The sequence below is a fragment of the Macrobrachium rosenbergii genome, chromosome 25 (assembly GCF_040412425.1).
Source record: "Macrobrachium rosenbergii isolate ZJJX-2024 chromosome 25, ASM4041242v1, whole genome shotgun sequence".
NCBI lineage: Eukaryota > Metazoa > Arthropoda > Malacostraca > Decapoda > Palaemonidae > Macrobrachium > Macrobrachium rosenbergii.
In genome coordinates, this window is record NC_089765.1 from 44,292,661 (window position 1) to 44,316,611 (window position 23,951).

At 38.9% G+C, this 23,951-nt stretch overlaps 1 protein-coding gene across 8 annotated transcripts in view; it reads left to right on the plus strand.

The window, feature by feature from the left end:
• The window catches only part of LOC136852622 (transmembrane and ubiquitin-like domain-containing protein 1), a 120,410-nt gene extending 115,086 nt beyond the window's left edge, over nucleotides 1-5,324 (plus strand). For 7 of the 8 annotated variants that reach the window (XM_067127540.1, XM_067127542.1, XM_067127544.1 and 4 more), the window contains one exon: nucleotides 3,610-5,324. In XM_067127540.1, the coding sequence (XP_066983641.1) occupies nucleotides 3,610-3,825 (216 nt within the window). In that variant the 3' untranslated portion in view covers nucleotides 3,826-5,324. Of the gene's footprint in view, nucleotides 1-3,013; nucleotides 3,286-3,609 lie in introns of those variants that run through there. The other variant, XM_067127547.1, reaches the window with a different exon arrangement.
• The last annotated feature ends 18,627 nt before the right edge of the window (nucleotides 5,325-23,951 follow it).

A 23,951-nucleotide genomic window follows, 5' to 3' on the forward strand; every position in this document is an offset into this window, starting at 1 on the left:
ATGGAGGGGGAATGCCGAAAGTAAATAAAACAGAAGACAGTTAGGTGGAAAACGCTAACTGGCCTCGTATGAGATCCCAACAGTGAGGTGCGAACATGTAGAAAGCACCATGAAGGGAAACAGTCGACGTAAAAGGAAGGGGGAAGGATAGGCCAGGAGGTTGGTAACTCAAAGTAGCGACCAGGGGTGGGGCAGCACTCCCCGGGCACCCAGAGATCCTCATAGATCCCCTCGCTATGTGAGCTGTGTTGCACGACAAGAGCGAGAGAAAAGGACAGGAAGGACAAAAACCTCTACGGCCAGGAGAGCAAAGAAAGGTAAAAGGAGTGTGAACAGGAGTGGGGAGAGCACTCCCGGTCACCTCCAGGTCCAGGTGGGGTGCCAACCGATAAGGTCAGACACACCGAGGGACAACCAATCAATGCAGAGGGAGGGGATGTAGGCTACAGCACAAAATAAGGATAAATTGCTCTCAAGCCTTGGAAAGTTAACAAACCTTGAAAATGAATCAAGGGGAGAGAGAGCAAAGGGTAAAAGGGGGAGAAGGGGATTCTCGATACCACAAAATAATATATAGTCGGTAAAAGGAGTGTGAACAGGAGTGGGGAGAGCACTCCCGGTCACCTTTGGTAAGCAACCCAAAGAAGGATTGAACTGGGATAGGCTACGCAGGTAAACCCTCGCTATTTCAGATTAACTTATTAGGAACATTAGCCTAAGTGAAAAGCCGAAACAGGGAGAGGGTGGACGTAGGCAATATATCCAAGCCAAAACCAAACAAAGGGAAGCACCAGACATAAAACACATATGTACAGAACGAGATCACAGACATGAAACTCATACGCACAGATCGAGATCGCCCTCTCTTAACGATTTTTCCCCAAGGGAAAAAGTGCTATAGCCAACCCCTAGGCTAACCTAACTGAGGCGATGCAAAGGAAGGAAGCCTAGGAGAGGGATAAAGGCTAACTAATAACTCAAATAATGCATAATAAAACAAAAATTTTCTATAAGGTACATGTAGGAGGATAGGCAGGCCCAACACGACATGAACGTGAAGGGAAATGGCCGACCTCCAGTTAAATGAAAGTACCCAAAATAATCAACAAAATTCAAAAGCATCCAAGCACAAGGTCAAAACTTAAATGTACCAATGAAAATCATGTTCCCATAAGCTTAGAGAAGTGAGAGTCTAAAATAAGGCAAAATAAAGCCAAAATAATAAGCGAATAGGCCCGAGGGGGAACCACGTAGCCTAAACAGCAAGACAGCACTTGACCAGCAAGGGAACACAAAATTCACAAAATAAACAAAATTATAAAAACAAAGTAAAAAACCGTAACAGTACCAATGAAAATAAGATTCCCAAAGGCTAAGAGAAGTGAGGGACAAAATTAAGGCATAATGAAGCCATGATAATAAGCGAATGGGCCCGAGGGGGTAGCTCGTAGTAAAGGGGTACAGAACAAACATAAAATTAATCAAACCCACTAAAGTTAGGAATCATTAATTGGGAAAATATCCCAAACAAAAAGGGATACAAATAAATAACACAAAACAAACATGCCGACCCAAGACCAAGAGAGGTCATGAGACGCCGTGAGAGGAGATCGATACGGGCGTTATAAATCCCTTTAACTATTAAACTAAAGGAAAATAAGGAGCCTCAATTGCCTAAAAAACAATAAAACACTGGTACTCAAGTTGTTGAAGAAGAACCTTGCGAGGATGCCATAAAAATGCCAAAAAAAGAGCACAAAATAAGGATCACAATGAAATTACGTGTGAACGAAATCGCGTGCTAAAATGGAATGCGACTAGTGTTGCCTTGCGTACAGTCCGCGAGTAGTGCATGGGCTTGTATCGGCACCTCTCTCGTTGGGACTTTTGACATTGGGAATCTTTATAGGGCAGTGTCCCGTGATTGTGACAATCTCACCCTTTACCATATACGACTCCATTTCTTGGAGCTCGCTCTGGGGGTAGTAACCCCAGCTTTACATTTAGCTTTTCTCTGGTATCTAGCAACGGAATTACCTAGAAATAGTGCTGAGTGGATTATTTCACTGGCTGACACAGGACCCTGATCCAGAAATCAAATTTTGAAAATGTTAAGTTATTGTGATTTTCATCATTACTGTACTCGGTTTTGTTTATTTTATTTTTATGGTGCAGATGGAAACTGGAGTAAATTTATTTAACGTGTGCTTGTATTCTAGTGTGAAAGCATATGCCTTTTAGCATAATTTTAAAGTTTCATAATTCATTCATCATTTAGTCCCAGTGCTTAGCCTATGGCTTAGACCTGGGACTGCATTTTATTTTAATCCTTCGGGCCAGCTCTGTGAGAGCTGTTAATCAGCTAGTGGTCTGGTTAAACTATATTAATAATAATAAAGGGTCACCTCTACCCACTGGTTTGAGTTTGAAGTGTCTTTGTCTAAAAGATTTGCCTGTCAAGGGTAAAGTCTCCTCTACCCTAACGTGTAGGCAGGGACACACCCTGAAGTGAATGTTGCTAAGAAAAGCCACATTAACCCACTACCCAGGGGTTAAACTTCCTGTGTCAGACCCTGGGTAAAGTTTATGCTTGGAAGTATATTCTAATTATTGTCTTTTCAGCAGGATTTTATGAGGATAGACAACTTATGGAGAATTTCACCCTTGTCACATGTTGACATTAACCTTTCCTGAGAGATTCTAGAACCTCAGTGGATAAACTCAGAGCTTCTGTGGCTCTCAAGTCTTGTGGAGCATGCCAAATTGTAAATTTCCTATTTATTTGTTTTTGTGATGACGTGTAGCAAAGTATACTGCAATACCTAGTACATAGAGTGAGGGTAATGTGTGCCTCTTCAAATTTACCATGAATTTTTATCCTGTTTGTGACCTGTAAGTTATGGGAAGCAGAAGACTTTGATGAAGACAGGGGAGTTAGTTTTTCTTGAAACTCTTGCTGATAAGTTGAATCTTGGGAACAACAAATGGTGTTGCCTACAACATTGTATTTCAGGTAGCTTTGTGGCTCCCTTTTAGGAAAGTAGCAGGTCTGCAGTCTGCTGTTGCTTTAAAGAGAGGCTTCTACGCTGGAAATGAAAGTACCAGTACATTACTTTATTTTATTTATTATTTCCAAGTTTAGGTGTCTTATTTTTAATTATTTTCAGCGATGTAATATAAACTGGTAACAATACAGTAAACATACAGTTGAGGAGTTGACTGCTAGTAGTGATAGCATCATTTAATATCTTCCTATGGGATGCAGAGTTAGTCGGGAATAATGGAAGGGTATGTTGTATGTATGGAACTAGTTTAAAAAGCATGATATTGGGCATATCAAATTATGTAGCCTTGGCTGTGTATGTTTGCTGGTTTTTAATATCAAGAAAGGGTAAAACTTTGATGTAGAGTCATATATTTGAAATTAGTTACTACAGTATTTCTTTAAGTCAGGGTGAAAGAAGAATTTCATTAATTGTTGGAGAAAACCAGGGTAATTCATGATGAAAACCGTATTTTAGTTTACTTTTTCATGGGAATATTTGAGCATAGTTGATCTATTTGTATTGTTGAAAAAATCAAAACTATATTCTGAACTTTTTTTTTCAGGCCCCTCTTCTTTATTGCGTGATGGTCGTAATGTGGTATCTTCGTTATGAGTATAGCCATCTTTTCAATACTATGTCCACTGTCATCCTTCTTTTCTTGACAGCACTCCTTCTCATTTCCACTTACCTTCTTTACATCACTCAAAATGTGCCTGGAAGTGATAGCGCAGCACAAATCTCATCACATCATCAACTTGAAACAGACACCTTGTTATAGTAGAAAATGGGGATGTTGAGATCTTTTGTTTTTTTAATTTTTTTCATTAAGGTTTAGTAATGGGTTGTGAAAAATAGCTGCTTGATTATTGGCTGAAAGCGTTCAAGTTTGGGGATACTTTTGAGAGTGCATTATGGATTGTGCTGTGCAAAAGTATAAAGAAATTTGAAAAGTGAAAATGTGCCTCCAGATATACATATATAAAAAAAAAGATAATTACTGTCTTGTAACAATTATGGTTGGGTGGGATAAGGAAAGGTGAGAATCACAGGTTTCTGAAATATTATTATTATTTCTTCAAGATGAATCATTTCTTCCTGTGATATAAATAATATAAATTTTTATCAGATTATAATGTATTTAAGTGTTAGTGTCACGTGTATCATAAACTTAATGCTAAGATGTTTTCCTTTATAATACTGTACGTATATGAAAATAAGTAAAAACTTTCTGGTGTGAGATATACTGTATAAATATATCAGTGATCTTGTAAATAAGTTATGGGAAAAACTAGTTATAGTGCATCATTTGAGGAAATGAATATGCAGAGATTGGCAAACTTTAATGCATTTGGTTAAGGAACCGGAGTCGCACAAGACATAATTTACATAGTGTGATTTAAATAAATGACAATAAATTGTAATATATTGTATTGTCTTCTAAGCATCATGTTTATTTAAAAATTTACTGTTGAAGCCTAACCAAAAATAGCATTGCTTGAGATTTATTTTTTCCTCTAGTTTGTAAATGGTGCTCCTTTTGAAGCTAAAGTTTGAATACAGTACTGTATTAAATGCTGTGCAATTAGCTTTGTGCAAGAAAAACTGTAAAAATGCTGCTTAATGTATGAAAATCTGACAGACTGACTGACAGAAGGTATTATGCACTGAAGTAAATCACTGCATGTTCACAGGTGAATAGTAGCTCTAATGAAAATATTACGGAATTTCGTGTTCCCTTGGCTTTAAGAAAAAACAAGCAAAAGAACCCAAGTGAAATTTGGCATTGCAGACTAAACAAGAATAATATGGGAACTTTCATTTACAAATGTGTTTACATCATTTCACATGCATGGTTTGTTCTTGTTTGGACATATTTTGAATATATTCTGTTTATTTCAGACTTAAGAAAAAATCAGTCTTAAGTTGTGGCAAAACAAATCTAAATCATTGTAAAGTAGTACTTAGAAGTTGGAAATCACATTACAAAGAATTATGATTGGGACTTGATTGCAGGTTGCTCAGCTTTCACACAGAAGACAACTGATTTTGTAATCATTGTAATTATGTATCCCTTATGTTTACGTAATGTTTTGAAAGGATTAGTGACAAGTCTTATTAATAACATTGCTGGAAGTGAAAGCAAAACATGCATAGTTTTTCTCCATTTTGAAGTTGGCCTTTTTTCAATATTGAATGGATATGTTGATTGTAGCTGAACCTATAATGGTACAATTTATTGACATTAAAGATTACTAGCAAATAAAATTGTATCTTGTATGAGCGTTTTTTTCCATGCATTTTGACTGAACATTATGTTTTGAAGACAAGTAAAACAGTTTTCATTTTGAAGCATGTTGCTCTGTATAGGAAAATGCCATTTTGTGTCTTCTTCTCTTGTGAGGCTTATTTAGTAGGAGAAGAAGCCTCTATAGCCACTTACTTGTTCCTACACAATATACTAACCTTTTGGTCTTTATAATTGGAATTACCTTCAATGCAGCCTGAGACCAGCCGTTTAACTTTAAACAAGGTGGTGGAGTACGTAGTTAACTACCGACTACGGGTGGGAGCCTGCCCACCAGTTGGTATACACTGCACTTTACTTTTGGCTGCGAAGAGAGAGAGATGTGTAGCTCTTCCTTCTGTGCCTGCCATTCGACTGATTCGTTTGTTTATACAGTATTATGTTTTCTTGATATACATTAGTGTGTTGCTCTGCTTGTATCTGGAGAGTAACGTTCGTTTATGATATAATGCAAATCCAACCCCTTATTTTACCTTGTGTGTTGTGTTTTCAGCATTCTGATATAATTGTTCATTCTGATATTGAGCAACCCTACGACTTTATTACCTTAACAGTGGTAAAACTGGTTTCATGTTTGTTCTTACACAATATACAAACCGTCGATCCTTTACATTAAGAATTACTTTCAGCGAAGCTAGAACAGCTGTTTAACTTTTGAACAGGGTGGTTAGGCAGTTAACTACCGTACAGCTGGTGGGAGTCCCACCCACCCGGATGTAAACATTCCAATTTGCTTTCAGCCGTTGAGTGATGTTGACGTGCATCTCCTCCCTCTGCATAGCTTGCTGTTTTCCCAGTGAGATCTTTCTGTATTTTGATTGATTGTGTGTTTGATATTCCATTATGCAAACCCATGAACCATCTGTCTGGGGGGAAGGGCAGTGCCTTGTGTATATGTCCCGGTGTTGACAGTAAACCATGCACACACTTCCACTCTCCTATTAATGTTGACCCTCATGTCCTCTGCACCAGTTGCATGGGGCATGATTGTAATCCTAATTCAATTTGTGATGAATGTTGTTCCTGGTATCCAGTGCAGCAGGTGAAGTTTACTGGCAAGAGGCAGTACAAAAAGGTGTCCAAAGCGTTGTCCAGTGGTTACATGCCGTTTACTACACCTTTGGATGCCAACCTGCTCAACCACCTCTCATGGCTGTCTCTGTTTCGGGAGTGATCTTCCCCTTGCATCTTCATTTGATTCGTCAGGTGAGGATCATTCGGGGTGGGTCTGGCGATCAGGAGACCTTGGTGTGGTAGCCTCCAGTCGTTCCGAAGAGGAAGTTTCTTCCTCGGAGCAAGAAGAGGTTACCTCCCTTACCCCGACTTTATCTTCTTCAGGTCAAGTGGATGAACTCCGAGAGACTTGGATCACCTTGGGTCTCTTGGGTGTTCCGTCGGTGCAAGATCTGGTCATGCGCCTGACTTCTCGCACTCCTGAGTTGCCGGTGGTAACATGCCTCCATCACCATTACCACCACTACGGTGACGATGATGGCGTTTCCGAAGACAACCACTTCCATTACCACGCACCCGACCCTGATGGCCCCTGCTGTGGTAGACAAGATTGTGCCACATGCTCCCGCTCCGGGTTACGCAGTAACCCTCTCGCCTGTTGTACCTGTCGTGCACACTGTTCCTGCTGTCCCGATGCTCCTGCTGCTACCACCTGCATGGGGGAACAACTATTGGCCTAGATCCTGAAGAGGTCTCGTAAGGTGTTGCCATCTTCTGCTGCCTCCTCTCCTTCTTCTGGCTTTCGACAGCTGAAGAAGAAGGTTGCTTCTCCCCCGCAAGAAGTCCTGTCTCAGGGCTTCTAAGGGCTGCATCACTCCACAGAGGTGGCAGTGGGATCTCTCGTTGGCTTTCCCCAGTCTTTGGCCTGGGGGGGGCCATTTCATGTACCTCACTGAGATCTTGCAATATGGGAGCCTCGAGTGCAGGAGTCTCCAAGGCCTGTGCTCGGAGCCAGTTCTTGGAAGTCTGCTTCCGAGGTTGGTACTGTCCCTGCCTCCTCCCAAGTTTCTTCGGTCACTCGGGTAGGAGGGGCTCCCGTTGGTCGTCCTGGACAAGATACAGGAGCTTTGGGTGCTCCACAGAATCCAGTCACTCCAAGTACTCGGGGTTCACCGAAACCTGGAGTACCCCAAACCAGTACTGGAGGGTCTGCTCCCTGGTCTGGTTTAGGCACAGGACGAGGTGTCGAAGCATGCAGTTACTTCTTCACCTCCTGCCAGTATTTTGTCAAGTACTCGGCCAGGTTCCCGGCCCAGTGCTTTGGACTCGAGGGTCCGAGCACCCGAAGATGTAGCAAGAAGGTCCCCTCCGCAGTCTTCTTTCCGCCATAGGCTTCAGCCTCGAAGAAGACTGGAGCATGTCGGGAGGATGGTGCAAGTTCATGCCCGGGAGTAGGTGATCACTCCTCTGGCCAGCCCTCATTCACTTCACAAGACTGACTCCGCTTGCCTGACGAGCATTTGCGTGAACCTGTACACTCTCCTTGGGACAGCGCCTTACCTTGCGAGCATAGGAGCTCTCCTAGACCCATGCAGCCATCGCCACCACAGGTTGGCGATCACTCACAGCCTTTCTCTCCTGCCAGTACTTACGACAGGACAGGAAGAAGTGCTCGATCCCCCTCACCTATTCCCTTGACCTTCTGGGGTTGTGGTCCTTCACATCCAAGGTGGCCACCTCCTCAGGTTCGATAACCCCTGAGGAGGATTATGGCAAGCCTGTGAGCTAACCTAGTGTTGAAGAGGAGGGATGCCATCCTGAATCGGATCTCCAGGTTTGTAGGACCCGAGTCGGCTCTGACCTTTCGGAATGGACCGCTCTGGTTCTGCCTCTCTCTTTCCTAGAGATCAGGTAGATGGTGAGGTGGACAAGAGACATGTCAAGGATAGTGACCACCTTGTCCACCAGGCAGTGGCTAAGACCTCCGGGTCTTCATGCACCACTGTGGCTTGACCCTTGTGTCAAGCTAGCACTTCTTCGGCCCCTAAGAAGTCCCAGGCTTCGAAGGGCCCCCGAGGGAACACCCAGCCTTCTTCTTCCTCTGCCAAGAAGGGAGCGCAGTCACGCCCCTTTCATTCCTCTTATCAGCCTGGTAAAGGGGCCAAAGGAAAGAAGAAGTGGGGATGCTAGGGGTGGCGTTCCCCTACAGCTGCTGCCATTGGTTGTTGGTGGGGGAGGGATGCCTGTTGAGGTAGGCAACATGGCAGCAAAATGGAGCCAAGACCTGGTAGTGGATGTCTTTTGTAAGGGCTGTCTACTCCCCTTCAAGTCTCAACCACCCCTCTTCAACGACCTGGTCCATCTAACCTACATACCCGGCTCACCAAAGGATCTCACCCTCCTAAAGGAAGTGCAGGTGATGCTGAAGAAAGGCGCCATGGAAGTTGTGACAGATCGGTCTCCAGGCATTTACAGCTGTATCTCTCTCATAGAGAAAGCCTTGGGATGTTGCAGACTGGTCATAGATCTTTCTCCCTTGAACCGATTCGTTTGCCAGACCAATTCACGATGGAATTGGCACATACTGTACCCACATCCATCAGGGAGAATGACTTCATGCCTACAGTGGATTTGAAGGATGCATATTTTCAAATACAGGTAGTCGTCGACTTACGACCTATGCGACTTACAACTGACCGACTTTACGACGGCGATGACAATATAATAATATATATAATAATATTTAATTTTATATTTTGCTAAAATACGTCGAGCGCGTCACGATACTCTTTCCCCGCTACCGCAGCGCTCATATCCGATGCTCAGCTTTCGGCAGCATTGTGTGTTTGTGTCGTTCGAAAATGGTAAAAGATTCATATTTTTGTAATGTATTTTGTATTTCTATTTTTTGCAAATAAATCAAATGTAATAACAAATTACCGTATTTGATGGCTTATAATATGCATGTCTGCATAGGACGCACCCCAATTTCAGCAGGACACTGAGGGGAAAAAAATAAGGTTTCCTAGCCTATGCTCATATGATTTTGGTAAGTAAAAACTGTAGTATTAGGTTATCATATTCATATTGTTTCTTACCAACAGAATCAACAAAAACATTAATAAATAAGTTATTTACCATATTTATATTTATCAAAATATGTATTATACAATCAGCCATTTACTACGATCGAATGTTTCGTCTGCTGCTGAAAGCTACCTCATAGGTTTACCAATAGATCGCAGCACATTCATTTGTAAACATTGTTTCTTACCGCCAGAATCAACAAAAACATTAATAAAGATGTTACCTACGGTAATATATGTTATAATGATTAAAAAGCCACAATAATATAATTGGTAAATTGTATATTTTAAGACATAAAAATATACAAGAAAGGGGATAAAAAACAGGAGCTTTTCGCCGTTTTAAACGTCCTCTTCAGCCAACTGAAGAGGACCGTTAAAAACGGCCGAAAGCTCCCTCGTTTTTATCCCCTTTCTGTATATTTTTATGTCTTAAAATATACAATTTATCAATTATATTATTGTGGCTTTTTAATCATTATTTTCGATCACAATATAGTGATGCTCCACAGTTAATATATGTTATATATATCCATTATATATTATAAAAGTATGCAATCAAGGGGTAATATTCAATAAATAAAAATGTTTCCTATGTAACAGCTCGAGTCTCGTGAGCAACTGAACAAAGCCATGTTATTATTCTTAAAAGAGAATGCTAGCACGAGTTACGAAGTATCAACTCAACGAAAGCCTTGTTATTATGCCTAAAGAGAATGGTAGCAGGAATTGTCAACCACCAATTGATCGGGCCATGTTGTTATGCGTAAAGAGAATGTTAGCAGGAATTGCCAACTACCAACTGAACGAAGCCTTGTTATCCGTAAAGCTCTTCGAGATAATCACCAATAGGTGGCAGCACACGTACTGTTTATATCTATAAATGTGGAATGCGGTGATCCGCTGTAGACGACGATAATGATATTAACATTTTAATGAAAATATCGATAATAACAACGTAGATATTGATTATAATACTAGCAGTAGTAATTGCGGTGATGGTAAGTGTGATAATGATAAATAATTATAATAAACTTTGTTTTTTAATAGGTTATTAGGATAACACCGAATTTTACGCTTAGGCTACAACATCTACGTGACGTTTCATGTATAATTTCGGCCAAAATTCTTAAATTTTGAGCCTACATTATGTACATAGGACGCAGGGGGATTTTTTAGGCCATTTTTTTTTTTTTTTAAAAGTGCGTCTTATACGCTGTCAAATACGGTATGTATTTAATTCAAACCTATAAATAAACGAAAGTAAATAATACGTCATACGTGTAGCCGATTGGCAATGCAAATGGCGAATAAGAAAATGTAAACAGACCAGACAGATGGTTTGAATGCCTACAATAAAAATGGTAAATACAGTAATAAAAGTAAGTATTAATCAAGGAGTTCAAGCATGATAAGATTTCATATGCTAAACGTAAAAATAGGTACTATACATGCACATTTTTTGGATAATATAAAATGTATATGTAGGCTAGTCATACTTAGGATATATGATGGATAATATACGGTAGGTACAGAATACATGTACATATGTGGTTGGTCGACTTACGATGAGATCGACTTCCGACCGCTCTGTCAGAACCTAATGCCGTCGTAAGTCGACGACTACCTGTACCCATCCATCCGTCCTCTCGCAAGTTCTACACTTTATCCTCTATGGGACGCTACTCCAGTTCAGGGTACTCTGCTTCGGGCTCTTGATCGCTCCTCAGGTGTTCACACGAGTGTTCACCCTTGTCTCAGCTTGGGCTCATTTGCGTAGGATATGTCTGTTGAGGTATATCGATGATTAGTGTAGAGTTTTAGATAAAAAAAAAAGGTAATCCTTTGTTAATTCTGATTCTATTCCCTGCTGTGAACATCTTTTGTTTTGAGCTCTCGGTTCCGTGGTTGTGTTGTCATGCGGCCGGTGTGGTGGTCCTTGGCGGCAAGTTGTTGTAACGGATTCACAATAAACCTTGTATCCGGCCCTGTATTTAATTATGCTTGTCCTAACAAATGGCGACGAGAATCCATGCAGAGGGGCATAGGGTCTACAAGAACTTCATGTGGATGTAAGGATTTTCCAGGATTTTTGATGAGTTCAGCATAGCCTACCGGCTCTGAGGACACTACCGTAAGGCCAGTTGATTGACGGCGATGGTGCGGAGGTTAGGCAGAGTTCGCCTATGCTAGGGGTGAGGATTTTCAATTCTCCCAGCTGTACTAGCTGATGCTTCGATTTATTGTGTTTTTACCCTACCTTACCTGGCATATAGGCTGCTACCTACAGTTTTGCTTCATCTTGCAGTTTTGTTCACGATGGCGACGACTACTCAGATTAAGATTGATCCTTTTAATTGTTCTCAGATAACCCTGGATCTTTGGCTTAGTTTATTAGAAGCTAATTGTAGTAATCTTGGAATTGAGGATGGTAACAAAAAGAAAAATGTTTTGCTAGTGTCGATTGGAACTGATGTTTTTAGTGTACTGGGTAATTTGTGTGCTCCTGATTTACCCCATACAAAGACTTGCGATGACCTTGTAGCTGTATTGAAATCACATTACATTGTGAAACCTTCTTATCATCGTAGCCTAATAGCTTTTCAACAAAGAAAAAAAAGGAGGGATGAGACAGTGAATAGTTTGTATGCTGACCTCAAGGCTTTAGCAAAAGATTGCAATTTTGGTAATCATTTCGATTCAAGAGTCAGAGATCAATTGTTTATGGCAGTGGACAATGAAGTATATTTTCCCAATTTAGTTGCTTTGAATATTGATCTCCAAGCTATGACCTCTAGTGCAGTTTTAGAAAGAATTTTGAGAAAAGAAAAGTCATCTTGTAAGCATTGTGGTTTTTCTCATGAGAGTATAGACTGTTGGTTTAAAGATCTGACTTGTAACATTTGTAAAAGGAAAGGTCATCTAAAAAGGGTGTGTAGAGAGGCAAACAAAGATTTGTCTCTTCATAGGCCTAGTAGTGTTAAACCTAGGTATAAGGCTTCCAATAGTAGGGCTGAAGGTAAGAAGGCTGTAAAAACTATTGATGATTATGAAGACAACAGTGATGATAGATTGTTAATGGTTAAAGATAGATTTTTGCTCTTAATTCTGATGAATTTTATTTCAGTATTAATCAGAATTTAGTTCCATTTGAGATTGACAGTGGCGCTGCTGTGTCTACTATAACCAAAGAGTGGGTACATAGGTTAAAACTAAATATGGAACAATGCAATAAAAAGCTAAGAGGTTATGATAATATGAAAATTGATGTCTTGGGCAAAGTGTTAGCTCCTGTCAAAAATTCAAAATGCCCAAGCTTTGTGGACTTTATGAAATTTGCGGCTCAAAGGGATGCTAACGTTGATCCTGTCAATACCATGTTCTTGGAATCAGATAAGCAGGTCTCCACTTTTCGGCAGTACGACTCAGCAATTAAGAAGCTAGCACTCTTTTTGAAAGAATCTGAGGCTACAGTAATGACCATAAATTTGGCAATCTCCTTTTTTAGATCACTATTTGAGAAGGGTTTAGCCTCTAGTACTGTTACTACAGTCAAGTCGGCTTTACGAAAAGTATTTTTGTATGGTTTCAAAATTGACCTCACAGATCCTTACTTTTCTTCCATCCCTAAGGCCTGTGCACGACTGAGACCAGTAATCCGTCCACATACGGTTTCCTGGTTTTTGAATGACGTGTTGAAGTTAGCCTCAGATATCGATAATCAGTCTTGCCCCTACCTTTCCTTATTGAGGAAAACGTTGTTCTTAGTTAGCCTAGCTTCGGGTGCTAGAATTTCAGAGCTGTCTGCACTCTCTAGGGAGCCCAACCATGTCGACTTCCTTCCATCAGGGGAGGTTTTGCTGATTCCTCACCCTAAATTCCTGGCCAAAAATGAAGATCCATAGAATAGGTGGTCACCTTGGAAAATTCTCCCCCTTCCTCAAGACCTGTCCCTGTGTCCAGTTCATACTTTGAGGGCTTATTTAGACAGGTCCTCTCACATCTCATCTGGGCCTCTCTTTATCAGGAAGGGGGTTAATATCTCTATGTCTGCTATTAGACAACAAATCCTTTACTTTATCAAGCAGGCTAATCCTGACTCAGTCCCAAGAGTTCATGATATTAGAGCTGTGGCCACCTCCATTAACTACTTCCATTACATGAATTTCATGGATCTTACCAAATACACTGGTTGGAAGTCACCCTTGGTTTTCAAACGTCACTATTTGAAATCCTTAGAAGCTCTTAAATTCTCAGCAGTCGCGGCAGGGAACGTTGTCCCTCCCTCTGGTTCCCTTTCTGATTCCTAGTCAATTCTTTCTCCACTGCCTCAGTTATCCCCTTACAGTCATTTCAGTCAGGCGTGCCTTGTCTTTCTAACCTGACCGTGTTATCTGTATTTTTGGCTAATTGACACATTTATGTTACAATGTTTTCAATTTTGTATAGTTATTTTGTTTAAGTATATTTTTTATATTGTCATGTTAATTTTAAGCTCCCATCAGTTTCATTTGTACATTACTGTTATTATTTCTAGCAATTAAAAATTTTTTTGGTGGACCTTTGGTCTTCTGTTCCCCTTACTTTTTGTTATCTCTTACAGTTTAAGAATGATATTTATTTCTCTGTTAATTTTTCACAGGCTGACACGGGACCCGATCCAGAAAAGGGATTTTGACAAAGGAAAAATCTATTTCTGGAGAGGGGACCGTGTCACCTGGTGACCCACCTCTGTCATGTGTCGTGTCCCCCCCATAGTAAACATCATTATGGTGGGGTGATGCTTTCATGGAATGCAACTAGCGGTGATTTGTGTACTGTCCGTGAGTGGTGCATGGGTTTGTAATGGCACCTCTCTGTGGGACTTTTGACTTTGGGATCTCTATAGGATAAGGTTCCGTGTTTTTATAGTTCACCCTTTTCCATACACGACTCCATCTAATGGAGCTCGCTCTGGGGGTAGTAACTCCAGCATTTCATTTAGCTTTCTCTGGTATCTAGCAACGGAATTACCTAGAAATAAGTTCTGAATGGACTTTTTCACCAGGTGACACGGGACCCTCTCCAGAAATAGATTTTTCCTTTGTCAAAATCCCTTTTATGTTGTTGATTCTTGTAATACAAATTTGTGTGGTAAAGATTTAATGCAGCAAGTAGGTATTTATCTGGCTGGAATAGATGAAGGTACTAGAGTAATAAAGGTTGCTAATGTGAGTGCAGAAAAGCTGCTAGATAATTACTTGGTAGATTCAAGTAAACCTATTGCTGGTGTTTTGGCTAAGATTCATTTAAAAGGTAATGCTACCCCAAAGTTTATGAAAGCACGCACAGTTCCTTTTTATTACAAGAAAATGATTGAAGATGCCTTAGATAAGCTAGTAGCGGATGAAATGATGGAACCCATATCACATAGTGAATGGGCAGTTCCTATTGTACCTGTATTGAAAGAAAATAAGGTTGAAATGAGGATTTGTGGAGATTTTAAAATTTTGAATAAACAAATTCATTGTGACAGGTACCCATTACCAAAGATAGAGGAATTGTTATCTGTTGTTGGTAAGGGAAAGTTTTTTTCCAAAATTGATTTAAAGAATGCTTATCTTCAAATACCTGTTGATGAGAAAAGTCAAGAGTACTTAGTAATTAATACTCATAAAGGATTGTTTAAATATAAGCGTTTACCTTTTGGCTTGTCCTCATCTCCTGGTATTTTCCAAAGGTTTATTTCTCAACTGTTGGCAAATGTGGAGGGTGTAGCTGCTTATTTAGATGATGTTATTGTAAGTGGTGCTACCAAAAAGGAGCATGATCACCGATTAAGAAAGGTTTTGGAACTTTTGCAAGCACATAATGTGCAAATATATAAGACTAAGACTGTTTTAGAGGCTGAATCTATTGAATATTTAGGATACCACATCTCAGGTGAAGGAGTCAAGCCATCTTCAAAGGGACTGAAAGCTATTTTAGATTGCCCATGTCCTACTTCTGTTGAAGAAGTTCAATCTTTTTTAGGTATGATTACTTACTATTGCAAGGTTGTAAAGAATTTTTCTTCTAAGCTAGCTCCCTTGTATGATTTGTTGAAGAAAAATGTAAGATTTAGATGGACTTCAGTACAGCAGAAGGCATTTGAAGGCATTAAAAGAGATTTTTCCGAGTCCAAAGTGCTGACTAGTTTTGATGGGGATAGTCCTTTAATCATTGAAGTGGATGCGTCTCCTGTAGGTGTGGGGTGTGTTTTGTTACAAAAGGTTGGTGACCAAGAAAAAACAATTTATTTTGCAAGTAAAAACCTATCTAGAGCAGAAAGGAACTACTCTCAGTTAGATAAAGAAGGATTATCTCTTATTTTTGCTGTGAAACGTTTTAGATATTTTTTGCTTGGCAGGAATTTTGTTGCTAGAACTGATCATAAACCATTACTGGGACTTTTTGGAAGAGGGAAACAGATTCCATGTAATGCTAATTCTAGAATACAAAGATGGGCTTTGTTGTTATCTCAGTATGATTATGAATTAGTTCACAAACCTGGGAAGGAAAATGTAATTGCTGATGCCTTAAGCAGATTGCCACTTGATGATGATTTTCATTCTGGTACACCAGCTGAGTACATATGTTAAATTGGTTGAATTACTTGATTTTTATGACATCTCTTTTCAGGCAGTTAAACATTTCACCAATAAGGATGCTGTATTGTCTCAGTTGAAAAATTATTTGAAGCTGGGATGGTCAAAGGAACATAATATGTCACTTCTGGAATATGCCTCTGTAAAAGATGATTTATCTCTCCATAATGATGTAATATTGTATAGAAATAGGGTTTTGATTCCTGTTGAGTTAAGATGTAAGGTTTTGAACCATTTGCATTGTGGGCATAATGGTATAAATGCTATGAAAGCTGAGGCAAGGAATTGGGTATGGTGGCCAAAGATAGACCAGGACATAGGAGAAGTCACAAAGAATTGTAGCATTTGTTTTAAGAATTTTACAAATCCTCGAGCTCCTACATTGTCTTGGCCTATTGTTGGTAAATCATGGTCTCGACTGCACATAGATTATGCGGGACCGATGGATGGTAAATATTTTTTGATAATTGTAGATTCTCATAGTAAATTTTTGGATATTCATTTTTCTAGTTCCACTACGTGAGCTGTTACCATTGGTCATTTGAGGAAGACATTCTGTAATTTTGGTACACCTGATATCATTGTATCAGATAATGTTCCAAATTTTGTTTCTCAAGAGATGGAGGAGTTCTTGTGTAAAAACAGTATTAAGCATGTAACACCAGCTCCTTATCATCCATCCTCCAATGGTCTGGCTGAAAGGGCGGTGAGAACATTCAAGGAGGGCCTGGGAAAATTTAACAAGGGAGATATTCAGAACAGAATTTGTAGATTTTTGTATAACTATAGGAGGACTGTGAATTCTTCCACGGCCCGGGTAAGGCCCCAGCAGAAATAATGTTCGGTAGGAATTTCAAAGGTACTGTTGAATCAGTTAAACTGAAAGACAAATCTTTAAGGAAAATGAGGGATGAAATTTTCCAGGAGGAATGTAAATCGTATAAAGTCAATGATGCTGTATTTGTTCGTAATTTTGGGAAAGGTTCACCATGGGTGGAAGGAAAGATTGTGGAAGTACTTGGGTTGAGAAATGGATTCACCGGGCACTTCTTAAGTTTTATTCTTGTAACACTAAATTGTTCACACGGCCAACCACACTGGACTTAGAAATTTCTCTTGATGTCAGAGAGGAGAGCGACACAGATCTTACCCAAAAAGGGTTCAAGTTAACTCTCACTAAAAATTGATCAGAATGAACTCTGGACCTATGTTGAATAAAACTCCTCCTCTTTGAGGAAGTCTACTCTAATCTTAATGGTTCAATTTCAACTCCCACTTTGGCAAAGGACAAATCAGGTCAATTTTGCTGACCTTTTCACTTCATAATCATTCCTTTAGCTCCTCCTTACTTTCCCATAACTCGATGTTGGTTGTGGTCAAACTCCAATTTACTTGGTCTCATGGCTCATCATTTCAAGTTATCAACACCGTCTCTCTCTCTCTCTCTCTCTCTCTCTCTCTCTCTCTCTCTCTCTCTCTCTCTCTCTCTCTCTCTCTCTCTCTCTCATAATCAGTCAGTGAATTTCATGCTTATTCACTGTAGAAATACTTTCAAATTCATTGCATAACATCACTCGGCCACATACCTACATTGACTACAATGTACAAAATTATAAATTGAATCAATTAATGTAAGAGGATTAACCATCTCAACACCATATAAAATCATCACAAAAATTAACTCTAAGCCAACCAACTAAGGTAAACCCAGGAATAATAATGTAATGCAAAAAATGAATAAAGTACTGTAGTAATGTAAGCAGGTGCATGGAAATAAAATTATATGAATGCCTATAATATACATTCAAAGAAAAACTTGACTATAGTCAATTACTTCAATGTCAATAATATTCATTAGTAAGCAAAGAAATGCAAGAAATATTATAATGCATCATAGTGCTAAATACAAAATAAGACAATTATATATTTCTGGATCGCAACTTATTTCAATTCCGTTGCTAGCTACCAGAGAAAAGCTAAATGTAAAGCTGGGGTTACTACCCCCAGAGCGAGCTCAAGAAATGGAGTCGTATATGAGAGTGTCAAATCACGGGACCCTGCCCTAAATGTCAAATCCCAACGAGAAAATGCGATCATGCACCACTCGCGGACTGTAAAGGCAACACTAATCATTCCATTTTAGCACGCGATTTCGTTCACACGTAATTTCGTTGTGATCCTTATTTTGTGCTTTATTTTGGCATTTTATGGCATCCTCACAAGGTTCTTCTTCGACAACTCGATTGATAATTTTCCTTTAGTTTATTAATTAAAGGGATTTATAAAAAATCTCGATCTCCTCTCATCATTACCTCTCTTGGTCTTGATGTTTGTTTTGTGTTTTTATTTGTATACCTTTTTGTTTGGGATATTTTCCCAATTAATGATTCACACATCATAAACATATCTGATTGTTATTAAAAGAAATAAATTGTAAATAAAAAAAAAATCAATCATCAAAATGTTCAAGTGCAAGTCAATGGTAAACGCTATCACTCTTTAGGAAGGATTCTGTCCATTATGTCTTTGATTATGGTAAGCTTATTCAGTATTAATTTCCTGACAATTATAAAGGAAATGAAAGCAAACAGTACCAAAAGAATGACATTTATGAATGACATGATAGGAGAAATCTCGGTCTTATATGTATGAAAGAAAGTATGAACCTCTTCTAGCTTTGTGAATGTCTCCAATTCCAGTTCTGAAAGCTGAAATTCGTTAATAACTTCAAACTGATGTACACTTTTAGTGAAATTTAAACTGTACGTCGTGAAGACTGTAGGTTTGTAATACAAATTATGTAGAATGACCAATTCACAAGCAGATGAAAATGAGTGTACGTTCATGAAAACTACTTCTGTTTTGTTTGACTTACAGTCAATCTTAGCATTCAATCTGTTTTCTGAGAACACAAAAATTTCATCATCAATGATCTGAGCCTTGAAAGTTTCTGTAAATGGTAGGTACTTACAATGGTTCTTACCATTCTTGTTGTTTACAAGATCATCTAGACAATGAAGAGCACTCAAGGTTTCATAGAAATTCACAATGTTACAAACATATACACCATCATTAAGCATGATACATTCCCTGAACTCCTGTTCGGGAATTTCGGTCACCAGGAACGAATCATGCTGCAAGGCAAAGTGTCGAACTGTTCCTTCTAGTACAATGGACTTATTATCTACTATCATTGGGAATGGATAGACTGACATCAATGAGTTGATGTCTGGATTGTTGAAAGGGATCACTAGTATTATTTGGTTAGCTATTACTTTCACTGTGATCATGCCATAATAGTCCACTATATTTTCTACTAGTGGCTTCAAATGGTTGTTCACAACACACTTCTGAATAATGGCTTCAATTTCACTAGGGGTTATCAGAAAAGGCGACAGCAGGTTTTACCTGCCATCATGATTGCATTGAGTAATTCCTTGTATTCCAGAAGGAAATTACTTGTTTCTATGAGCAGTTGCTCCATCATTTCTGTTTGATGGATTCTTGCAATTTCTGATGAAACATTATGGAGTGCACTATTCACAAATTCTTTCAGCACTGTGATCATTTTTCTGATTTTGATTGACATTTCCTATTACTTTATTATAGACAGTGCCCTGCTCAGAAGCCCAATTTTCAAGTTGAGCCACTCTTTCCTTTAGCCTTTCAACATTACCATCGGTCGCCACTCCAAAGAGATTGTGTAAAGCGACGCCTATAAAGGGTATGAGTGATCGCTTTACTACTTTCCTTGGCATAACACTATCAATGTCACTCTGCAACTTGGAGAGCATGTCATACAAATTTCTATCTTGGACACTGTGTAATCCTGCCTGGATCTGATTGCTCAGCTGGACTAACTGCTCTCTCTGATCGATAATGGACTCCGTCCGGATCTTAACAATGGCTAGGTCCTGTATCATCTTAACCTTGCCATGTTCCTTGATGATGGCTCCCTTCCTTAGTTGTACGAGTGAGTTCACAATTTGACTCACTGCCAACCACCAAACAATCCATTTGCTGAAATAATGTTATTAAGCAGTAAAAATCTTATCAACTACATTTGTTTACCATTGCACTTGCCATTACCTTCTTCTCAAATTATACCTTGGGGTCATTGAAGATTCTATTTTATCTGGGTTTTCTATCTTATCTTTATTAGACAAATCTGTCAACTGGGTAGACGACCAAGGTTCTGAATGAACTACTTTAATGTGGTTCCAATGTACAATAGATTCTCTCAAGGTAATCTCATGCATTAACTTGAATTTATTCAACTTCAAAACTTCTAAAACTCTATATGGACCACGGAATTTAGGTGATACTTTAGTATTAGGTCCTTCAAGAACATGACTGAGTACATAAACTTGTTGTCCTACCTTTAACGAGGGTATGGTGGATCTGTTATTGTAATACTTACTAAATTTTTTATGTAACTCCTTTAATCTAGTCCTGGTAACCTTTATAGTCTCATACGTACGTCTTGTCTTCCAAGCAATATAGTCCTCATAGTTGTACGTACGTCTGGGTGGTGCGGCATCATCCAAAAGTGAATTTGGCATTCTCTTTTGGTAGCCATATAATAGGAAATGAGGAGTTTCTCCTATTGATTCATTTACTGTGTTGTTTAGAGTAAATTGTATGTCTTCGAGAGTCAAGTCCCAGTCTTCAGTGTTTGGGGTTACCAATGTTTTCAGAACATCCTTTATTTTGCGATTTGTTCTTTCTACTGCTCCATTTGAGCTTGGCTTATGTGCTGTTATTTGACATTTCTGTATCTCATAAAAGTCACACAGTTTCTTTAGAATGTCACTAGTAAATTGAGCAGCATTGTCTGAGAGCAAAACTTGAGGACATGAATGTCTGGTTATGATTCTAGACTTAAAGGCTTCTGCCACCGTCGATGCTTCTCTGTTTCTGGTTGGAACAATTTCTACGTATCTGGTCAAATAGTCAATGAAAACTAAAATCTGTTTATTTCCTCTGATGGTGTTCGGGAATGGACCTAAGAAATCCATTGTGACTACTTGAAAAGGATTTAATTCTGAAGGATACATTTCCAGAGGAGCCTTGACGTTGACATTCCCCTTATGTACATTACATATGGTACAGTTCTGAACAAATCGACTAGCATCTTCACTACATCGAGGCCAAAAATAGTTTCTAGTGATTGTTCTACATGTTTTCTTAATTCCAGGATGTCCTGATAACTTGTATGAATGGGTTAGTTCTAAGACGTCCTGTATTAGTGTATTAGGAATGTACAAACGTGAACAAGCATTTGGTTCGTCTGAAGTTTTGTACAATAATCCATCTATCAACTGAAACTCTGAATTTTCCTCACCTTGCAAGAGGTTACCAATTACTTCCCTTATTCTAGAATCCTTTTGTTGTTCCTGACGAACTTTGTCTAAATCTAGGTCTGTGATTTGACAACTGAAGGCGAAATTATGAGTGGTAATTTGTTTCTCGTTCTCTTCTTGTGATCTAGATAAGGCGTCAGCTAATGTGTTATATCTACCAGGTGTGTATCTAAATTCTGGGGCAAATTCTAATACGCTAACGAACCATCTATTGAACTTCATATTATTGGTAAAAGCCCTTTTCTTGAAAAGATCACAAATGGGTTTATGATCTGTAAGAACATTAATTTTATGTCCTAGCAAAATGTACCTAAATTTCTGTAATCCCCAGACTAAGGCTAAACATTCTCTTTCTGTTTTACTGTAATTTCTTTCAGCTGCATTCAAAACTCTACTGGCATAGTATAAAGTCCTCATCCTTGTTTTATCCTTTTGCATCAAGACGGCACCTAGTCCTGTACTTGAAGCATCACAGGCTAAGTAGAATTCCTTCTCAAAGTCTGGATAAACTAGGATAGGATCTGTTATCAACATATCCTTTAGTGTTTTGAACGCTGTTTCCTGTTCATCTTTCCACTCATAGTCAGCATCTTTCCTAGTTAACTCAGTTAATGGTTTTGCTATGGTAGCAAATCCCTTTATGAAAGGTCGATAATACCCTACCATACCTAGGAATCTTCTTAGTGCCTTCAAATTTCTTGGGGCTGGATAGTCCACAATAGCCTTAATCTTTCCTTCTTGAATTTTCAAACCATGTTCACTGATAACATGTCCTAGATATTCTAGAGATTTCTTCATGAACTGACATTTCTTAATTTTTACCTTTAAACCTAATTAATGCTATTGGCCTTTCTTTCTGAGCCTATCTAATACTAATTCTATTGTCTTGAAATGACTCTCTACATCCTTACTAGCAATTATTACATCATCAAGATAAACCGTCGTCTTCAACATCTCCCAAGATTTGCAGCATTAAACTAGATTACAAAAAAAATAAGAGAATAAAATAAAAACAAAAGTAAAAATAAAGTGAGCAAAACTGAAGTAAGACCAAGATCCAGAACTGGGTTATTTAATGCCTAATTTTGCAATGTTTGAGAATTTTTGTGAAAAGGTGAAAAAGAACTTCCTTGTCTCCAAAATGAAATAATCAACCACCTTCAAAATTTGGGTCAAGATTTTCCAGATACTTCCCTGATCTTGAGTCCATAGATCTGTCATTTATAGCAGATCCATTTAATATTGAGCCAGATTCTGTCACCCTGACCAAGATGAATACTTGGAAATGAAATTTGATTCTGGTATAAAGTGTTTGCAAAAGAGCTCTCTGTACAGGAATTCTGGGCTCAAGTATGCATCATACCCTAGAATTGGTAAGCAGAAAAACACTTCTTTTCTCCTCCACTCACTTATGTGAATCAGGCTTTTCTCCTAAAATCAAAACAAAAGCAAGAAACCGAGGTGGAGGATGACTATGTGCCTTGTCCAAAATTCTCCCCGATTTGATAAGCTGAAACAAGTACATCCATCTCATTAGCTGCCTTACCTGAGTCAGTGGTTACCATGAACAGCAGAGAAGTTGCGTTTATGTTTATCTTTTGGCCATGTTTCAAGCCGGGTCAGTATATGAATTTTATTTGCAATAATCAAAGTTCAGTTATTGATTTCTGGATTATTAAATTTAACAAAAATTCCTTAGATACATTTACCATATAATGCATTTATGAAAATTCTGTTTGAACATGTTAAGAAAATGTAATAAAGTTCCTCATCCTCCATAATTTATATGCTAAATCTGAAGGGCAGTCCATGAATTTTTGCCTGAACATGGTCTTAAAAAGTTTGAAGACCACTGTCCTAAGATTTGCAGTGAAAACGTTAAAAGCCAAAGTAAGACTTACCTCGAATTGCAAATGTTCTTTGTGAGTACTGAATGCCGTGAGATGCTTGGACTTCATCATCTTATCCACTTAGTAGATCATCTCCTTGGCACCTCCTAATTGAGCTAACATGTCATTAATGACTGGCATTGGCATTCGATCAGGGACGGTGTGGAAATTCAATTTCCTGGATTACCATCCTCCAACTACCGTCTTTCTTTGGAACGAGCAGTAAAGGTGAATTATAAGGTGACTTAGTTTCCATCTTCCTTCATCTCTTCAACCATCTCGTAGATGGGTCTTTGACTTATTGGTTATACATAAAAGGGTCTAGCACCATCTTCTATGACTATTTTGTGCTGCAGGACATCTGTCCTTCCTAACTTATCTCCTGTTACCGCTACAACATTCCTATATTTCTCTAATATCTGCATTAACCTGTCCCTACAATGAGGAAAATCTGTATTATTTACTTCCCCTTCTAATTTAACTCTTGTGTCAGTCACAGAGACAAATGCTTTTTCGCTTATGGTTAGTAAAGGGTTAGTAATCACAATTCCCTTACAGAATTCTATGCCGGCATGCAATTCTAGTCTCTTGTCAGAATAATTACACACATAAGTCGTGCAATTTCCACCATTAAGTCTTACTAGGGAATTGTCCATTTTCACAAAGTCTGGTTAGTCTTCA